This window comes from Dermacentor silvarum, chromosome 10 (genome assembly GCF_013339745.2).
Source record: "Dermacentor silvarum isolate Dsil-2018 chromosome 10, BIME_Dsil_1.4, whole genome shotgun sequence".
Taxonomy (NCBI): Eukaryota; Metazoa; Arthropoda; class Arachnida; order Ixodida; family Ixodidae; genus Dermacentor; species Dermacentor silvarum.
This window is the reverse complement of record NC_051163.1, coordinates 10,611,714-10,631,108: the sequence shown is the minus strand read 5'-3', so window position 1 is coordinate 10,631,108 and position 19,395 is coordinate 10,611,714. Positions and strand designations below refer to the sequence as shown.

The 19,395-nt window shown below is 44.7% G+C and overlaps 2 protein-coding genes across 3 annotated transcripts in view; one reads left to right on the top strand and one right to left on the bottom strand.

Moving 5' to 3' along the window:
• Positions 1–1,586: 1,586 nt before the first annotated feature.
• On the bottom strand, positions 1,587–4,859 carry LOC119466008 (NADH dehydrogenase [ubiquinone] iron-sulfur protein 5-like). Its single transcript, XM_049657846.1, has 2 exons — positions 4,549–4,859; positions 1,587–1,747 (listed from the first exon to the last, which is right to left on the bottom strand). The coding sequence occupies exons 1-2, from the start codon at positions 4,732–4,734 to the stop codon at positions 1,625–1,627; spliced, it is 309 nt and encodes a 102-aa protein (XP_049513803.1). The 5' UTR covers positions 4,735–4,859; the 3' UTR covers positions 1,587–1,624.
• A 110-nt stretch (positions 4,860–4,969) lies between these two features.
• The window catches only part of LOC119466006 (histone-lysine N-methyltransferase SUV39H2-like), a 54,183-nt gene continuing 39,757 nt past the window's right edge, over positions 4,970–19,395 (top strand). The window contains exons 1-3 of one of the 2 annotated variants that reach the window (XM_037726487.2): positions 4,970–5,419; positions 5,648–5,770; positions 10,710–10,750. In XM_037726487.2, coding sequence (XP_037582415.1) covers positions 5,263–5,419; positions 5,648–5,770; positions 10,710–10,750 — 321 coding nt within the window. In that variant the 5' untranslated portion in view covers positions 4,970–5,262. The remainder of the gene's footprint in view (positions 5,420–5,647; positions 5,771–10,709; positions 10,751–19,395) is intronic. The other variant, XM_037726488.2, reaches the window with a different exon arrangement.

Sequence of the window (19,395 nt, the reverse complement as noted above, 5' to 3'; positions counted from 1 at the left end):
GCGGGGACTGCTGCCATGTTTTATGTAAACTACGCAAACCATGCAAGGACGGTAATGCTATATCTGAGAAATGGCGTGCATACGCTATGGGTCGTTTAGCGTTCTGCGCATGCGCAGTGACGACCCACTATTTTATAGCGTACGCTAAACTAAAACTGTAACGTCACCATGGCGCACAGTTCAAATTTCATTTTGGATCTTAACGTAGACGCCACGACTTGCGATTTTGGTGCCTACGACGCGCTAAACGCGGTTGTCCTCAGCGAGCCACAGGGAGCTTAGCCAGTAGACTCATGGCGGCACCCCGCAGTGGCCGTGGCATCTACGCTGTGTATGGGAATCTGCTTTAATACGAAATAAAATGTCCAGAAAAGTGTGGGGAGCAGACGTCCGTTTGAAAAGAGAGCGTTTGAGAGAAAGGAGACTTCGCACTCTGCTTGCGAGCTCCACGTACGACGGCAAAACTTGGCCGAGTTGTTCAAAGCAGCGTATGCAACCCGCAGACTATGTTATTTCACCAAGCCCGAGGGGTGGTTCAGGGCCCCTTTAATGTTCTAATGAACAGTGAAGTAGTAAAACTTTTTTCTGTGCCATCGATGCAACACACTTGCTTACAGGCTCAGTGCTGTGTTTCAGTGAAATATCTACTTGAAATTTTATCGTTGAGAGAATTCACCCATAACACATGCACTTTTGTGATACTGCGAAATGCAAATGTCACATGTTATCGGCTGCACATGCAGGCTATTTAGGCAGTGTTGCGCAAATTTGGTTTGGTGCTTTCCATTGCACACAAGATCCTGTCATTCCATTCATTCAGCACCGTGCAGAAAAACTTGATAGGCGTTAGTAAAGTCACAGGCTGTTTGCCTTGTGCAAAAGTGAGTCATGTCCAGCAGTTACTAGAGCTGCATGGAACTCCGTTCCTTGCAGGTATATTCAACTTATCAAGAAACACTTGCACCCACTTGCATTGGCTGGCACAGTCCTAAGCAAAGCTTACACTTGCCCATAACCTGCCGTGCTAACGCTATTGCTCTCTATCTCATTCTAAGCATGAAATACACTAGCACTAACAATACGGAAAGCACAAAGTGAAGAGGATGCATGAACAACAGCACATAGTCGATGTGCATCTTACTGCAAGCAAACTTATGTGTTTATGTGCCTGAATAAACTTTGTTTGAGAGTGTAGCAACAAGGTTGTCATTTGTAATGATCTTTCGTTGCTTTTAGTTAATGCAGATGTTCAGACTGCACCTACCAAGACAAACTTCTGTACTCTCTCATACAACACCTAGATGCGGCCTGCGCTTGAAAGCAAAGTTGTGTCAACTGAGCACTGCTGTTATGGCTGCACAAGATGTCTTGGTGGTTGGTCATGCAACATAATTCAAAATCCTAATATGCTTTATTTCAAAACACGATCACGACACCTTAATGCAACAGGACTCGCGACATCGCACCCCTAAAGCTAATTTCACTGTAACAAAAGTTTTCGACTGCAAAAAGTACAATGTTACTGTTATCTGGATTCAGCAATACAAATCCAGCCGTAAATTTCGATACATTGTCGTGCAACTCTGGCTTGCACAGTATTTATTTCCTACAGCAGATGAACAGGTTACGAGAACGGATCACGCATGGCGAAGCCATCTACGGGAGGTGTTTCGGCATAGTGCTGCTTCCGCTCCCCGTTCTTGAACTGCCTTTCCCGCTCTCGTTGCATGATGACCACTCGTGCACGCTGCAAGAGACATTTCAAACAGACGATAAAGGTTAACCTTGTCTCGGCAGAAAAACCTGAAACCAGGAGCGGCTTTGCAGTTGTTTTGTGGGAAAAAATTTAGCCATTTTTTAGGACCTCGAAGGCTCTTGCAAAAAAGCATACTCAAAGATTAAAGCAACATTATGTCTGACAGCTTAAAAAAATAACAGGAGGAGGAGGAATAAACATTTATTGATAAAAAAAAAGGGGAAGGGAGCGGTTCAGGGTGGGTCCCTATTCCAAGACGCCAGTGGAAACACTGTTTTCAATAACAAGCAAACATTTTGTGTTGCATGCAAATGACGAAGGCTTAACGAGCCAACTACCGCAAAGCTCCCTAACAGGACTACATTGACTTGGCTTTCAGACTTCACCGATTTTGTGGGCAGATGTCCAAAGAAAACCCATTAGCTTAGCAGGAAACTGGATCTAGGGATTTTTAAAATCGCCCTTTCAAGAGATTTAAAGGTTTTGAAGGACAGCTACAAACCCTACTTGAGGAGGGAGACAGTGGGGCATAATATACGTTGGTGTCTAGCATAAAGTTTCATAGCGAGATTACTAGACGACCTGGTGGCTTATGTCGGTTCTGCCCCTACTGTGGTGCACACGCCATAGAAATGATGGGTAATACACGAGTTAGTCTAGACTTTAGCTTCAAATAGCCTTCCTTTATTGTTTTTATTTTAACCTAACCTGGCGCCAGAAATTTGTTGTGCAACAGTGATTAGCCTCCGATTCGTTCCATTGTGCTTTTTCCAGAAAAGTGCAAATAAAAAAGAAAACGATCACCCACCGTGAGTATTCATGCCGAAAACACCATCAAGATCTAGCAACACATACTCAATATGTTTGTGACTTGGTTAAGTGCTCAAAACTGTGATGCAATGAATTGGTTTTGAACATAAATACTCAACTGCTTCAAGGAAACATTGCGGGTAGCACCCACCACAGCTGAACCAAAATGACCAATTTAAGAAGCTGTGCTGCGATTTCTCAATGAAGCCATGTTAAATTGCACGAAGATCTACATACTCATTCTCACATCGGCTAGATAACTGCAGTTGCCAGATCTCTCTCTACTATATTATAGAAATCTTGGGATGAAACTTATCAAAAAGCATCATATCGGATGTTTCAGCAAATACTATGAAAATAATAAAAACTAGTACAGACAGGAGGTCTTTCTTTGGCAATATAATTTTTGTCGATGAATATGAAATTGTTTGCCTCTCTGACCGGGTTACCAAAGACTGGAAATGAGCAGCCACCTTTGGCACCATCTTGCTGCATGGGCTTTAACTAGTGAGGACACATTAAAACGGATAGGCGGGCTAGTTGGTTTGGCATCATAATGAAACTTTTGCGCACACAACACGAAACCACGAATGTGGCAAGTGTTACGTAGGGCAGACTGGGCGATGCGTGAACGTTAGGTTAAAAGAGCACTTGGCGAATTTGAAAGGAAGGCAGCTGACACATTTGGCATTACATTGTGCACGGTGTTCAATGAATATGTGTAGTCCTGTGTGTAATCAAACTGATATTTTGTATGTTCATCCTAATCAGACAACAAGAGAGATTGTGGAAGCTTGGCATATATCTAGACTACAAAGCACATGTGTCAGTCATCCTTCAATAGCATTGAATGACAAGGAAATTGACCTGATGAATAAGATGTGATAGCGCAATGTTTTTTTAAAGGTTTTATTGTTATGTAATAGATTACAAAATGCCCTTGTGCTCATGTGCAGTGATTGTGAGGTGCGTGTCGCGACCATATATATGTTTTTTCTTAGTGAATAAAGGTCAGTTGTTAGTCTGCGCTAGTCCTTGTGTACTTCTTCGTTGTGGTTTCGTGTTGTGTGCGCAAAAGTTTCATTATAGTGAGGACAGTGGTATTATTGCAGTATTGCACTTTGCTGCTGGTATAAAGTATTGAAAGTGATGTAATGGTTAACATGCAGTCCCCCCCCCCCCCCTTTCTTTTTCCTTCGAAGAGGACACCCATGTAACACAAAAACATTCCTAATGTATAGTGGTTGGGCAAGGCATCACAAGATGTCACTACCAGTGCTGATAATGCCACCCACATATTCGGTTACTTGGCTGGACAAGCCAAAGTTCTATTTAGTGCACTTACGAAGTCTTAAAATGTGTGCTTGCAATAACTATGTAGAGGGACATTTTGCAACTGTGAACCTGAACACTGCTAGTGCAGAGGGAACCCGACAACCTGTAGGATTCCCAGAACTACACCCCGGTGACAACTATATCTTCAGTGTAATCTTCACAAAAGGGTCTTATGTGTCACCACCAGATGGTGGGGGCATGATTGGTAGCATAATATCGTGTATTCTCCACTCCATATTACTGCATGAAATGCAGAAGAATTAGCTATGGCAATTTATTTTAAACTACGAGTTTTGTACATTTCAGTGCACTGCTGTCGGGTACACCAGCTTCAGGAGCTGAAACACTTGAAAACATATTGTTACGATTAATGCATTTCAGAGATCCTGTGTTGCGAGATATGAGGGTTCGCACGAGCGATATTTCACAAATATATGATGTTCCCATTTGTGCATGCATGTTATAGAATGGCAAAACCCACAGTATCTTGCGCACGATAGCATATACAAATTCTACGGAAGAACTGTAAGGTGCAATCGTCACACACCGAAAGTGGTTGTCCGGGAACACGGCCAAAGATAAGCGATTTGCGCGCATGCGATCCTGCAAGGCAGAGGTAAATCGGCAGTAATCGCCGGCGCACTCGCCTGCTTAAAGCCGTAGATGCACTCCTTGAAGTCCTCGCTTTCCGCCGCGCACTTCTCTTTAGCCCTGTGCGCGCCGTAGGCTTCCTGACAGAGCGCTAGCTGCATGGACAGCTTCTGGCAGTTGCGGTTGCTTTCCCCTTCCACAGCGGCGGACACCAGGTCCGTAACCGGCGTGCGGAACATCATGGTGATTTTGGCTCAGGTAGCGACCTGAAACATTAAACGTGTCGTTGCTGCGCTCGAAGGCACTCAGGAAATGTCCTCAGCGGCCTGTCCTTGCAGGTGTCCCTTCCTGCGCCGATCAGCGAACACCTAAATCGGCCTGGCTCGGCTTTGCGTGGATAGTCGGGATAGTGGCTGCGCCAATTTACCTTGGCTGCGCCTCCTACGTCGTTTACGTGCTGTCTCTCTACTGGCCCGTCGTTACTAGAATAGGGGAATAGTCTGATTGCGGCTGGAATATGCGATTGAGAAACCGCTAACTAGGCAAAACGATAAAATCGTCACTTTGCTGTCTAAAGGTGTAAAGTTTGAGTACACTATCAGCTTTCCTTCGCGCGCTTCTTCAAACATGGCGTCGTCAACGACTTCTACCGCCTTGTTTCTCAAGTGGTACGTCTAGCCGTTTCATACAGACTGGGCGCGCATTCGCTTTTCCTTTCTTCGCGATTCGCCAAGAAGCGACCGGCGACTTTATAAAGCCGACTCTCGGCGATGAGCTCGCCATCAAAGCTAGGCAGCCGTAACTGCGTTTCTCCGACTACGTTCTACAACGGCACCGTAAATGGGTGCACATCGCAGCTGCGTACCTCGAGTCCGACGAAGCGGTCTCCTCGCAAGGTGTTCAACGGCGACATCGCAAACGACCTAGGTAAGCGCTTCTGGCGATTCTTTTCTAATTGTTCCTTCCTTGAAGTTTATTTTATGAACCCCGATTTATCGCACAGCAGCCGCGCCTGAAGGCACTTGCTTGTAACGTGGCTAGCAGCGTTTCATTGACCCTTCTTACATCACCTGTTATTTGCCCGATCGAGCAGGTGTCTCGCACGGCGGTTATGTAAACGATTGCTGGAACTTTGTATTTGCCACCACAACTCAGGTGTTCAAGACGGAAGCGAAGTTTTCAGCAAGTACCCACGCTTAGTTTTGAGGCGGCTGACCGACGAAGAGGTTCTTGCCGCCACTGGTTACTCTCAGTGGAACGAGTCGGCGCCGGTACAAGGTGAGATGAAGTGGACTGCCGTATCGATGAATCGCACGAATGTTTGCAGTTTTTCGCCTAATCGATGCCTGCGCAGCGATTCGGCCAGGGCGCCGAAGTTTAGGTCGTGAGGCCACTACATGCGACAGGTGTCGCTAGTGCTTATGACAGGAGTCGCCAGGGCAACGTTTCTCCATCTATTTTTTTAATTTTTTTTTTTTTTTGCGTTAAATGTGTTTGCTCGCCCTGCACAACAAGCACATTTTCCATTTGCTGCAGCAGACATGAAAGAAGTATACAAAAGCACATGGTGTATTTCATGTGCTTATCTGTTAAAAGGGTCATAAAATACTTTTCTTGAGATAAAGAATAGACATTGTGATCAAAAGTGTCAGCTCCCTTATTAACTAGAGTCGAAACATTTTTCTTTTGTTTGCAATATGCACACTAAGATTGCCAACGTGCATATTTGTTAGCACTTCTGTAATGAATTTTTAGGATCAAAGCTCGCACGATGTGTGTGGCTGTAACAATCGCTGACCCTCGACAATGCTTATTATTCCCATTGTGCCCCATTGCACTTCACCATTTTGTTTTGCTAACAGCTATTTATTTTTATTCCTAGGCAGTATAGCAGTTTCAGATTCATTTTTATACATATCATTAGAGCCACAATTACGCTTGTCCATACGTCAGCGAAGTGCCTCTAATTGCAGCGGTTACGTTGATACACAGTTGTCTTCAAACGGCCTTTTCTTCTTTTGAGCATGTAACGTCACACTGACAGTGTTTAGGTTCTTGCATTCTTTAAAGATTTTCAAGCTTGGGGGGCAGTGTTAAAATATTTTTGTTGCATTACAAATTGTACTGCACAATTCATGGGCTCTAGAGAGGTGTGACAATCTGTATATCGTATAAGATTCTCACTATAGGACTGAAGAAAATGTGAATGCTAAGTCCAGGTGAAGACTACAGAAACATATAGAGATTAGCTGGATATCAATCACTGGTTGCAAGACAAATGGGCCAGGAAATTTAGTAAGACATGAGCACTTCAAAAAGCATCATATGACACTATACAGTTCATTGATGTTAGAGGAGCGCTGCCTACACTAACGAGCAGCAATGATGTTGAGACACATACAGTTCACATCTATTTCGCACATTGTTGAAAATGAGTCCACCGTAGGAATCACTAAAGTCTGAAGGTAATTTTTTCACAAGTTAGAAAGACAGCAGACTTGTGCGACCTTGCGGAATTAAGGCCCAATTTCCAAGGTAGCTATTTATTTCGAGCTGTTGCATTACAAATTTTAGTTGCTTGTACAAAACCACACACTTCAAAACTTTGCCCGCATATGACACACATTGGCACTGTTCCCCGCAGACTAAATGGTTTCGATCATTCAATTGCTATTCGTTTCTTCTTTTTGCGTCTGTGTTTAGAGCCCAGCCTTCCTTACTTTTGTTTATGGAAACTTTTGTTTATTGGCCATAATATTCTCCCATCCACTAAATTTGATATCGGTATCTTATAGCTCTCCCAGGACGACGAGCTAAATTCTACGCTGTAATTGAATGACACACTTTGAACTTTGCCTACACAACACCCATAACCTTGCCCCTACATCCACGGAATATAAACAAGGTGACTTGCTTATTCATCGAGGAAACCACATGCGTCTTACATAACGCATGTATTTAAAATAGGGGGAAATGATGGTTCTCTAATTTTTTGTAAAGCTCCTTATTAATTTATAAATGTTAACCTTTGCCACACATTGCACATAACACGCCCCTAACTTTCACCAAATGTAAACACATTGTGATGTAGTCTTTTCTGGACGTTGGGAAACACAGCGGATAACAGCCATGTAACGTATTCAAGCACTTGACGAATGAATGAAGAGCTCAGAATGCAGAATCTTGCAGATGCACTTGGTATGTTCGCAACTTTGTACTTCACCTACACATTACCATAACATTCCCCTTACTTTCACGGAGCATAAGCAAAGTAGCTCAATTAATTCACCGAAGAAATCGGGGAAACTGACTGCGAACGTCGTATAAGGCATGAAAAAAAGAGAAAAAAAAAAAGGGTCAAGTAATTTATTTCCAAAACTCATAATTAAACCAGAAATGCGGAAGTTTCACCACACATTGCACTTAAAGTGATCCTCTGTTTCCGCCAAATGTAAATTCGGTGTCGCGTAGAATTATCTCAGGACGCTGGGAAACATAGCTGATTATGGCCATATAAAGGTGTCGAGCACTTGCTTAAGAAATTTTTTGCAAAGGGTGTAATTACCTGACGCTCTTTGAAAATTTGCCAATGCATCATGCATCATATGCCTCCTATTTCTTGAGAATGTCAACTTTGTGGCGCGTTAAGTTCTTTCAGGACCTTAGGCAAACTTCCTGCACGGTTGGTAAAATACACTTGTAACAGTGCATGTCACCCATTCTGTGCAACTATCGAATTGCTACCACCTTTGCTGCTCTCGGGGCAGTGGGGAAACTTTGTGAGTGTTTTAATAACGCCTCTACACAGCCAAAAAATGATGGTTTAGTAATTGTCATTTATTTGTTAATTAATCAACACACTTGAAACATTTTCTGTGTGTTTAAAAACCACAGTCGCAATGAAATGAAGTGCTGCGAAAATTCAGCGCTTCTTGGGTGTTCTCATTTATTGTGTCCATGTTTTTTCCAGTGCGCTCCTGTACCTAAGTCATGAATTACCAACTAGCTTATCAGGACGTTTTAATCTCTAAATATAAACTGTAAGTGATCTAGTTCTACCAAGACACCATTAAAACAAGCATATGACATTTTTCAAGCGCTTCTAGTTACACTTGTTTCTTCCCTGTAAAAACTCGGAAAAGCAAGCATTGATGACCCTGAACAAGCACTTGCTTTACTTGGATAAAAAGGTGCTTTGATGGAAATGTGTCAGTGGCTCTTAAATTAACTGTGTGGTCAAATTAAGGATGGAAGGCATGTTGGTAAGCACAGAGTAGGTGGAAAACTATTTACAGGGTGTACTCGCAAATCTAGCCCCAGCACTGGTCCAGCATGCCATAACCACAGCTCAGTGGTCGTCGTCAATATCGAGTGTCATGTAGCAGTATTATTTGTACAAAATCTGCATGTCCTGCCAAGACTAAATCGACAAAAAAAAAACAACCGCATCACTTACATGAGTATTATACCTATCTTGTACAACACTTGCTAGTGCTGCTGAACTGTGTTGAGCATTTGTGTAGCCAGCCTTGCGTTTATTATTGCGATGGCAATTATGCAGATGCTCAAGGTGCTGTCTTGCCACCGCTGCTGCTGTTGTCATGCTGTCCCAATATCAATGGTGCATGCGCAACTCGTGTCCAGATGGTTGGATGATCTCTAGAGATGCGGTGCGCATTTGGCTGCAGAACGACCAAGCAAACCGGACACACCATAAACGCTCCACTTGGTCGGCTTGGTGGTAGGGCCATGGCAGTGTCCTGCATTGGCCCCAGCAGAATGCAGAATTAACTGTGAATGAGGATTAAGTTTGCACTTATCTTCATCTTATATAATAACAATTAAATGGAACAGCAAGTTGAAGAAAAAACACTTGCACCTTAGTACATACATATTGAATGCAGTGTTTCAGAAAGCACTTATACCGAGCTTCCTCTTTTGCATGCACCAGAGCAGTAAGCTACTGCTCCAAAAGACCAAGTGCCACTTCCGTCACAGCTCATGTTCTACAAGGATAATATGCAATTTCATCCTGGATGCCTGCTTAGAAAACATTCCGTAGTATCGCTGCAAGGTGTATTTAGTTTCTTGAAAGCTACAGGAGTCTTAAATAAGCTTTAGTTAAGTAAACTGGAAATACCTATGCAATGTGAACTGAATTTCACTTCTGCAAGCCTCCATTGCCTTTGTGCCAAAAAACTCAACCTGGGCCACAATATTGTAGCGATGCCTTTTCCAATGTTATTCTTTTTTGCAGTTTGTCAGTGGTCAGAGCAATGCTCCACCCATGTTATCACTGGACTCAGCTGACTGTGAATGGTGGGAGATAAGAGTGACGTTGCATTGAGTGGGAAACATTGCCTACAAAACGTGGCCACCTAGGAAACATATTAATTAGAATGCAGCTCTTAGGTGCCAGTTCCTGCATTGAGCGTCGGCGTCCCTCGGCGTAACCAAGTGAACGAGCACAGCGAAGGATGAAAGAGCAAACGCGGAGCGCAGTGGCGAATAAAAGACTGTGATAACGAAGAGAGCGCGAGGAGTAAAGTGGAGGAGGAGGCTACAGTGAAAGCATGAGGTGAAAAGGGAAGGAGGAGAGTATCATGAAAAAGTGAGGAGGAAAGCAGAGTGCGCCACGAGACTACGATATGGCACCATTGTAGTGTGCCGATGATGGCCTTGCTAAAGCATGCGGCGAGCGCTGGCGTGGGCTACTTCGCCCGCACCGCCGTCGCTAGAGAATGCACTCCGCACGAGACACGCATTCCCGTGTTCGCGCTTTCTTCCTTAACAATGAGCGACATAGCCAGTGGAATTCAAAACACCTGAAGAGCTGCACTCAACTTTCGCATTAGGAAATATTGTAATAGTTGGTAAATTTTTTTTTTTTTTTTTTTTTTTCACAGCTCAAGTTGCCCAGGACAAATTGGGAGATTTATGCAGGAATTCTGTACTGTACTGACAGTGTCATTATGCTCTGCCAGGCGCTACTGCCAGATTGAAATCAAGGGCCACACATAGATAGTGCCACAAGGCAAAATTGGCAGTTTAACTGAACTACCATTGTTAGGGGTATTTTGACAAGTGTGAATGATGCTTGTATTGGCCTTGGTTAGTACTGATTGCTGTGTGCTTGAAAGAGGAAGAAAATAATGCTTGTTTTGCATGTTCATGCATCAACCCTAGCTGATTTTGCCGATTGATGCCTCTCTTTCAGAATATGAAGTGGAGGATGTTCTGGAAATAAAGAAAGAGAAGGTACGTGGAACCTGCAAATTGTTTGTGAAGCTGATGCCACTGGATTTCGTGCTATAGATCAATTTCGATTCTCTTAAAACCACGGTGTCAAAGTGAAACTTTTTGACATTCGGTTCGGGTTCATGCTTTTCGGTTCAGATTCAGCTCTGGAGCAAAACTTGTAACAGTTCGAACCGGTTCAGAGCTTTGTGAACCGGTTCATACGAGATCACACAGGTTTGAAGATAAAAATACACTCGCGTGCCTCCGGTTTCTGCAAAAGCGCGTGGTACATTTGGAGAGACAAGTTTGCTTGAGTTAGAACTACTGCGGACCGTTTTTGTTTGCACGAGTATTAACATTTAAAAAATTGAAAATTCTTTTTTTTTAGAAAACGCTCTCATATTTCTCAGAAGCGCTTCTATATGCAGCGCACTGCAAAGGCTTTAGTTAACCGACACAATATAAACTTCGCCTACACATCACCCATACCATAATTATGCTCCCTATTTTCACCAAATATAAGCAACGTGGCTCGTTTAGTATGCCGAGAACACCAGGGAAGCTTACTGTGTACCTCGTAAAATGCGTGTGCAATAGACAAAAATAAAGGGAAAAAAAAAACAAGGGTTCGGTAAGTCGGAAACAGAGCCAGAAACGCTACAATCTTCCCCACAGGTGCCCGCTAACATGCCCCCCTAGTTCGACTGAATATGAACTTGGTGTCATGTACAGTTCTCTCTGGAGACTGAGAAACATAGCATTTAACAGCTGTTAACGCTTTCGAGCACTTGCTAAAGCAAGGTGCGTACAGGTCCTTGAAAACCCTTGAAATTGAAAAGTGCGTTTTCAAGGCCCTTGAAAGTCCTGGAATTTTTTCCCTTCCTTGAAAATCCTTGAATTTCGTGAGCAATGCACTCTGATATCGACATTGCGACCGCCTTTCTGTGGTAGATCGGCTTCGATCTGACAAACTCCCCATTTCGGAAACAATACGCCAGCGCGAGCACACGTGGTTCCGTTTTGCAGAACTGCACCGAAAAAATAACCGGCTTCACCGCGTCAAACCGGGAACAGAGTGAGAGACCCATGCCGTACTTCAGTGCTGGCTCGGCTGGCATTGTTTACGCTGCTTTCTTTACCCAATCGTACGTTTCACTCCTCGCCCGTCGGTGTGCCTTGTCCCACTTTCACTTTTGCGTGCGAGGTGAAGCTAAAGAGAGCTGTAGTGGAGCAACTTTACCACTGATGCTCAGTGCCATTGAGTGGAGGTTTGTTACAATATTTATGATAATATAAGTGCAATAACATTACCTATGCTGAATGTTTTAGAAATGTTTGATGAACTAACCCAGCTAATACTGCAAAAGCCTGAGCAGCTGTTGTGAGTGTTCGTTGTGTTTACTTTTAATATTGCGGACTTGAGAAATGATCAAAACAAGACATGTTTTACAAAATTGCAATATACATCTATTTGTTACAATATAGTGGATGTGTAGCAAGACTACACTGAATGGTTTGGAAATGTACGGTAAACTTGCCCAGTTAATACTGGAGAAGTCAGAGTAGCTGTTGGGAGCATTCATCGTGTTTCGTGACCTTTTTTTTGGGGGGGGGGGGGGGGGCATTGTTTTTAACTTGCAAAGTGATCAAGGCCAGACATTATTAACATCATTGGGATATACATTTATTTCTTTTTATTTTACTGCAATGACCGTATGCTGAATGTTTTGGATATTTTTGTTGAACTTTACCCAGCCTATACTGGAGAAATCTCAGCCGCTGTTTTAAGCATTTATTCTGTGTTGTGATCTTGAGAAGTTATCAAGGCTGGACATCTTTTTTGTAATTGTGATATACATTTATTTATTTTAAGTGCAATAAAACTAGTCATTTTTGGAAATGTTAAAGAAATCCTACTTTGGGATGCCGCTTTGAGTCCTTGAAAAACCTGTGACAGGTCCTGGAAAGACCTGGAATATCCTTGAATTTTCGCCTTGGAAACCTGTACGAACCCTCTAAAGAGATTTTGTTCAAAACACATAGTCAAGTGATGCTCTTTAAACTTTGCCCACACATCACCCATTGGATGCCCCTTATTCCCTTAATATGGTATTTTTGTGGCACGTCGACTTTTTCCGGGACATTGGGCAAACTTCCTCCGATGTTCATAAAAGACACTTGTAAAGTTCTGGCACACTTCAATGAGTAATTTAATGCAAAGTCTGTAAGTACCCTACATAGTTCAAACTTTCTGTAGTGGTCATTCATAACACGGTTTCTATTTTTCTGCATGTCGAATTGCTTCCATTTTTGGTTTTCCCAGGGCAGCGAGGAAGCTTTATAAGTGGTTTGCATATCGCCACTACACAAGTAGAAAGTGAGGATTTATCATTTAAGCCCCTAACGTGCCCCTCCCCCTTTCCTCTAAATATAAACTTGGTGCATGGCTTAGTTCTTTCAGGACACCATGAAAACACGCATATAATGTTTCCGAGCGCTTCTGTAGTCGCACTAGCAGCTTCACTGTATAAGAAGCAGATATGTAGTGTGGACAGAATGCAGGACTTAGCATTGTGTGACATTTTTAGTAAAGTGGACTGCTAGTGCTGCTGTGCTGATCTGGTAGTTCTCTAATCGAATGAATGAATCGATGCTAATCGATTAGCATGAGATTAGTATCAGGCTACTGTGCTGAGGGAACCCAGTTCGAAACCAGCTGTCAGGCCAACTTTGGTCGTAGGTATGTGACATTGGGTGTGTGCTGCTCTTCAATGAACCTCGTTCATCTTGGGTCACGGGTATATGGAGATCTTCAGTGAATGTCTTTCATGCCAACTTTGGTCAGTGGGTTTGTGCCACTCGGTATGTGCCGCTTAACACTGACAAGAAAAACCTTTTAAAATTTCTCCGATGCTCGGCAGCATCGAACCTGCGTCATACATATTCAGACAGTCTAGTGCGAGTATATATTTATGCTTGCACTATGTGCACACTCCGTGGCGGTGGCCCAAGAGTGCACAGCGTGTCCAGCAAGAAACGCGAGACAGGCGCCCAGCTGCATACTTGCGTCATACATTACACATTTTGGCGGTTGCAGTGCGGTGTGCTGCTACATTGCTTTAGTGCTAATCGCATTAACGTTGACATTCATCATGAGATGGGTTCTGCCAGAATTTTTGCAGATTACAAATACTCATTGTGAATGATGTTAGTGAGGGTGTCTAAACATGAGAAATTCTCAGGGAATTTGAAGAGTCTGGAAATCTGGGGTAATTTGTGCTTCTATCATGAAAAATTATCACAACTATATATATATATATATATATATATATATATATATATATATAATACTGGCTTCAGTAACATTGAATTCCGCCAATGAGGCCATGCTAGGCACAAACAGAATGTGCTTTGCACCGTCCGTACACACTGCTGCTTAGGCACTGTTCTGGCAAAGTGGCAAAAGCGTTGCGGCACTTTTGCCGTACCATGCAGAGAATGTGCTTTTTAGGGGGTCACCCCACACGTGAGCTTCACTGCTACTGCCGACCTCCCCAATTGTTTTCTTCTGTTTTCGAGTAGACAGCTCCAGCAAGCTGGAAGAAAACGTTGCGACGCTTCTGATTTCTCATGAGTATTTCCTGCACAATGCCTTGACAGAAGCGCCCATTCCTGCAACTGAGGATGCGCGTGTTCCAGGCAGCGCAGCAGGCTTCGCGCCCCACCGAAGTCGTCGACGCTGGGATAGCTACAAAGTAACAAATTGTACAAGGACTTTAGTAGCTTTAGTTACGCCAGTCTAGTTGTAGTGACTGTAGTGGTGCTGCAGGCAAGATTTGTGCGACGTGACAAGTATTACAGCCTTCAAGTGCACTTTCGTCCAGAGCTGGACAAATCTGAAACATTGCAAGTTGTCGGATTAGGCCTGTCAAAAGTAGCACAAATGCAGCGTACTGTGCCCAATGCAGAAAGCAGTTTTTGCTAAGCAACATGGGAAGAAGAGCGGGAACAAGTCACGCCAAAATTAAGGAGCTCCGACTGGCTGTAACTGCAGCTCTTTGTAGACTCATTTTTAACAACACTGGCAAGTGAGCTGCTCTCTGCCATTGTGATTGATGCCAGGCCAGTATTGTCAGGCTCTACACAACCTTCAACCGCTTCAACTACAAGGTGGAGATGGGTTTGCACAAGGGTCACCTTACGAGTGACAGCCAGGAAAGGCCACGATGCTCCTTCACCCTGCAACACACAAAGGCCCTACGGCCGGGTTCGCTGACTCTCTGACACAGCACAGAGAAGACTCAAAAGAGTCCAATCGCGAACAAACACGGGTTTAGCCCAAGATACAGCACAGTGCAACAGTCAGAGCGTTTATGGGCGAAGGCTCACCGCAATACCGATCAAGTGTACCCGCCCGCTGCGTTAGGGCTAACTGATTAGTGGTCCTTCAAGCGCAAGAGCAAAGGTCCCATGTAACCAACTTGTTGCATGCCTGTGAGCATCTGCTGCGGCGAAGAAGCGCTGAACAGAGAGAGCTTGAGTAGAGAGGGCTGCCCAGGCAGCCAGGTGGCCGCCACTCGGGAAGCCAACCAGGGCACGTCCCAGTGGCGTATGCTCACGAGGTGGCTAGACACTGAGAGGGCAAAGCATGGTTTGCACGGGAAATTACCTCTGGGCGCGCTAGCCATGCCTGCCATGTTGCCATTGCAGCTGCGGTTCCCGGAGATCGAGGCAAGCTCAACGTGCGAGCTGTGGGATGAGGCGCGGGAAGGCACCTCGATCCCCACAACGGTTACGGAAATCCGCTCTGAGCAGGCCGTAAAGTATAACTTTTGGGGGGGCATAGAGGTCATAAATGCTGAGGTGATGTGGTGTCTCAACAATTTTACAACACACACTTCATTCCGTGTGGCCGCAGCATCAGCTTCTCTGTTCCCATCGATGCTCCCCTCATCAGCTACAGCCAAAAAATTAGCAGCTTGTTGAAGACAAGGTGGGATATACTATTATCTATGACCTCGCACCTACCTTCCTTCAAAGACAGCCTGTGTCGGAAGTGAGCCAAGCCGCTCAGTCAAGGTTCTGACTGGCGTTGTAGAAGTCTCGGGGTGCGGCAGCGCTGAACTTAACGCGACAAGTTGATGGCTGGGCGTGATCGTATTTCTTTAATGTCTTTTTTTTTTTTTTGCTACTAGTTGTAACGTGTCATTATTTTGCATTATTAGAGGCGCCCATAGGTCACCAAAGCAGCAATGGGGACCCCAAAGCTAGAACCCGGACTGGTCCATGGGTTGGGGCTCGCCGAGGCCTGCGAGAGCCAGGGGTGTATAAGATCGGCTGTCCGCTGTCGCAGACATTCAATTTAGTATGCGAACACCCCCTAGCACACTCTGATATCGGCGGCCCCAGGCCACAGACCGCCCTGCTTCCAGCTTTCATCTTCCCGCTGCCCCTTCGGTGTCCTTGCAACCCTGCGCTGCCTGCTTTAATATCTCGAGTGCCCTCCTGAGGCCTCCGTTTGCTGGTTACATATGCCCTCCTGGAGCAGTACTTGTAAAAATTCCAATCGACCGTCGCGACAAAGAATGCACCTCTCAACGAAAAAAGTGCCTCGCAATTTCTGCAACACCAGTCAGAACCTTGCCAAATTCCACTTCGTCCTGGTACCTGACAAATTGTTAAGCAAAGTTGCACACATGAAACAAAAGAGCAAATGGACGTGTTAGTTTGCTTTTGGTCGGATGCAGAGGAGAGCATGAAAATGCGCTACCTGGCGTCATGCTTTCTTGGGGGCACACACGCTGAAGAATTGGTGCTCGTGTATAAACGTTCCACCGTACATCTCGGACTCACAGTCATACATCATTCAGATATCATTTTACAGACCAAACGTAAACAATGAATTTCTCCATGCATCAAAGAACTGCGTGAAATCCAATGATGGCTGTTGCATTCTCTGTGTTAGGAGCTGTGGCCTTGATGTGGTGAACGGTCCATTCAAAACCAGGTGCATTCAACTTGCAGAGATTCTCCTTGCATAGGGGTATTTACAGGGGGAGGAGGGGGGAGGGGTGAGCACTTGCCCACTCCTTCACTGGGCCTCATTGATTTTCGGAGTTTTGGCAGCTCTGGCTGCCAGACAGCAGCAAGCTAGTTCCGGTCCTGATAGGAAGTCACGTGGGCTGGGATCCCAAGACAACTGAAGCTGCTTGAAGTCTGCAAAATCGAACGCCGGGAGGACAGCTGGTCATGGGTTAAACGTGAACGTGCGTGCGCTCGGCGTAGTCGGCCCATTTATGTGTTGCCAGCTTGAAAATATGTAGTTGCATTCGGTAATAGGATCACTTTTGCAAGATTTCGTGCGACTCGGCACAGGATGGCACACTGGGCACCTTACTTTTTGCGGCGTAACAAACGTCCTCTGACACGTCCGATGCCTGGACGCGAAATTGCGCGTAAGTGCTTGGGAAAGCGATCGCGTGAGGATGCTTGCTCACAACAACGATCATGTCAGCCACCGGCGAAATTGATGAGTAGGCGTTTTGTCATCATTTGACAAGACATAAAAAAGCCAGATATCGGGTACGTCGTATATGCATAAAATTTCATGCTGACATGCTTGAATTTGATTTCAGAAAGTTTGTTTCGGCTGATAGTGAATCTCTTCTGCCCCTGTACTGAAGGAGCTGTGGCTGCGGTTTGCGCATGAAAATGCACACCGCCTGTGACCAGTGAGAAGTTTGACGCGAAAATATAGTATTGGTCGATCATGAGAGCAACACGCTAATGTACGTGTGGCTCAACCAGTGTATTCCATCAACATGTGAAGCTTCATGTGAAACGGCCTATAGTTAGAACACATTGGTTTCGAGCTGCCACCCAAGCATATGACGGGGAGCCGGAGAAAACACAGGCTAGCTGCGATGCCTTCGTTAACTGCAGAAAAAGGAGATATCGCCACATATATTCAAGAAATGTGAAAAGGGATACCACCAGAAAAAGATGAACTGAAAAGGCACCGCAATGTGTGGGAATAAGTGTCTACAACTTGCGCGGGAGATAATGCAGATAGCATGCACACAGCATCTAGAATGCGGCACGCTGTTCACAGCTGGGAAGAAGCCTCCACGGGACACACACACACACACACAAAAGAAAGCTTCAAATGGTTCGCTGCCGCTCGTATGGCACCGCCTTGCAAGGCGGAATGGTTCATTAGAACCTTAGAAAGATAATGCTAGAAGTAATGCAATCCGAAGGTGACCGGAGCCATGCAGTTAACTGAGCGAGGTAAAAGTCCTCAAGCGCTCGTGTTGCAATCTGTCAAGTCTTCACAAAGATGGCAGCGAGCCCTCATCGCCTTTTTTTGTTGTCTGCTAGCCAGAGAAATTTCAGATAGCAGCCAGACCAAAATAGTCCTGGCTGTTTCGGGGCAGCCCGTGAGTAGCCAGAACCGTCCAGCCCGAGTAAAATGGATGTGTGGCGGAAGTGCGTTGCACAGTGGGCGGAGCAACCCGAGAAAAATGAAGGCGCTCTGGCTGGCTCTGGCAGCCCGTGGGTATCCAGAAGTCGAAAATCGAAGAGGCCCGCTCTTAAAAGTAATGGGGAGAAAGGGTAAAGTATGCCATTTGCCCTTCCTCCCCCACTTTTGATAGTGGGCATTGTCCTTCACGCTGCCACGTCCAGCAAAACAACAACCGAGGCCTAGTTTTCTTTTAGAATAGAGGCCACATAAGTAATGCTTTTTTTTAATGCATATCCCCTAGTTGGGCAGGGAGGACTGCATTTCATGCCTCGCTGTGATGCATGAGACATGCCATGCACACCTGCATTGCAGAGGAGGCTGCTACTGGGTAGTTTTCGCCAAGTTTTCCTCTTGCATTCATTCATTCATTTCATTACAGTTTTATTTTCCAGAAAACAAAATACAGATTTCTGGAAGGGATACCTGGGCAAAAAGCTGTTTTTTTACAGCTTGACTAGGCCCGGGCAACCTAAAAACTTTTAGCAGTGGTGACGTTCTGGAGATCAAACAGACTGATGAAAAAGAAAAACAACCATTAATACCACATACAGTTTACATGCACATATTCTTGCACATATATTCACATATATACAAACACACGTATATATTGTAAATACACAAATAAACCGATTAGACTAACAGATCACAGATATACCAACCCGATCATATATCATCCTGAGCTCCTTGGGGTTGTCAGAACCAGTTCTCTGGAAACACAGAAAACAGCTTTGCTATTCTTAACCAAAGGGGGGGGGGTACAAGTTCAGCTACAGTGTATTATAATATTTCGGTTCCTAATGGTTCATCATGCGAGATTGATAACCAGATCTGTTAATTAAAAACATAACTGTCACTTTTCTTACATATATAAAAATAGAGCGTGAATCAGAAGACTTGCGTCTTGCCTTCGGCCCCCCGCTCGAGTATTTGGTACACCACTATCTCCAAGCTGTGTACTATTTGTTTAAATGCATCACGAAAAGTGTAGGCTGATGCTGGAATGCGGATGGCCCTTACACAAGCCAAAATAAACTCTATGAAGCAGTGAAACACAGACCTGGTGTCTTGTGCGCAAGCTGAGAGTCGGGACAGTGGAGGTTGACTTTCCAGTGTCCCATTGTCATTCTTCGCTCTTATT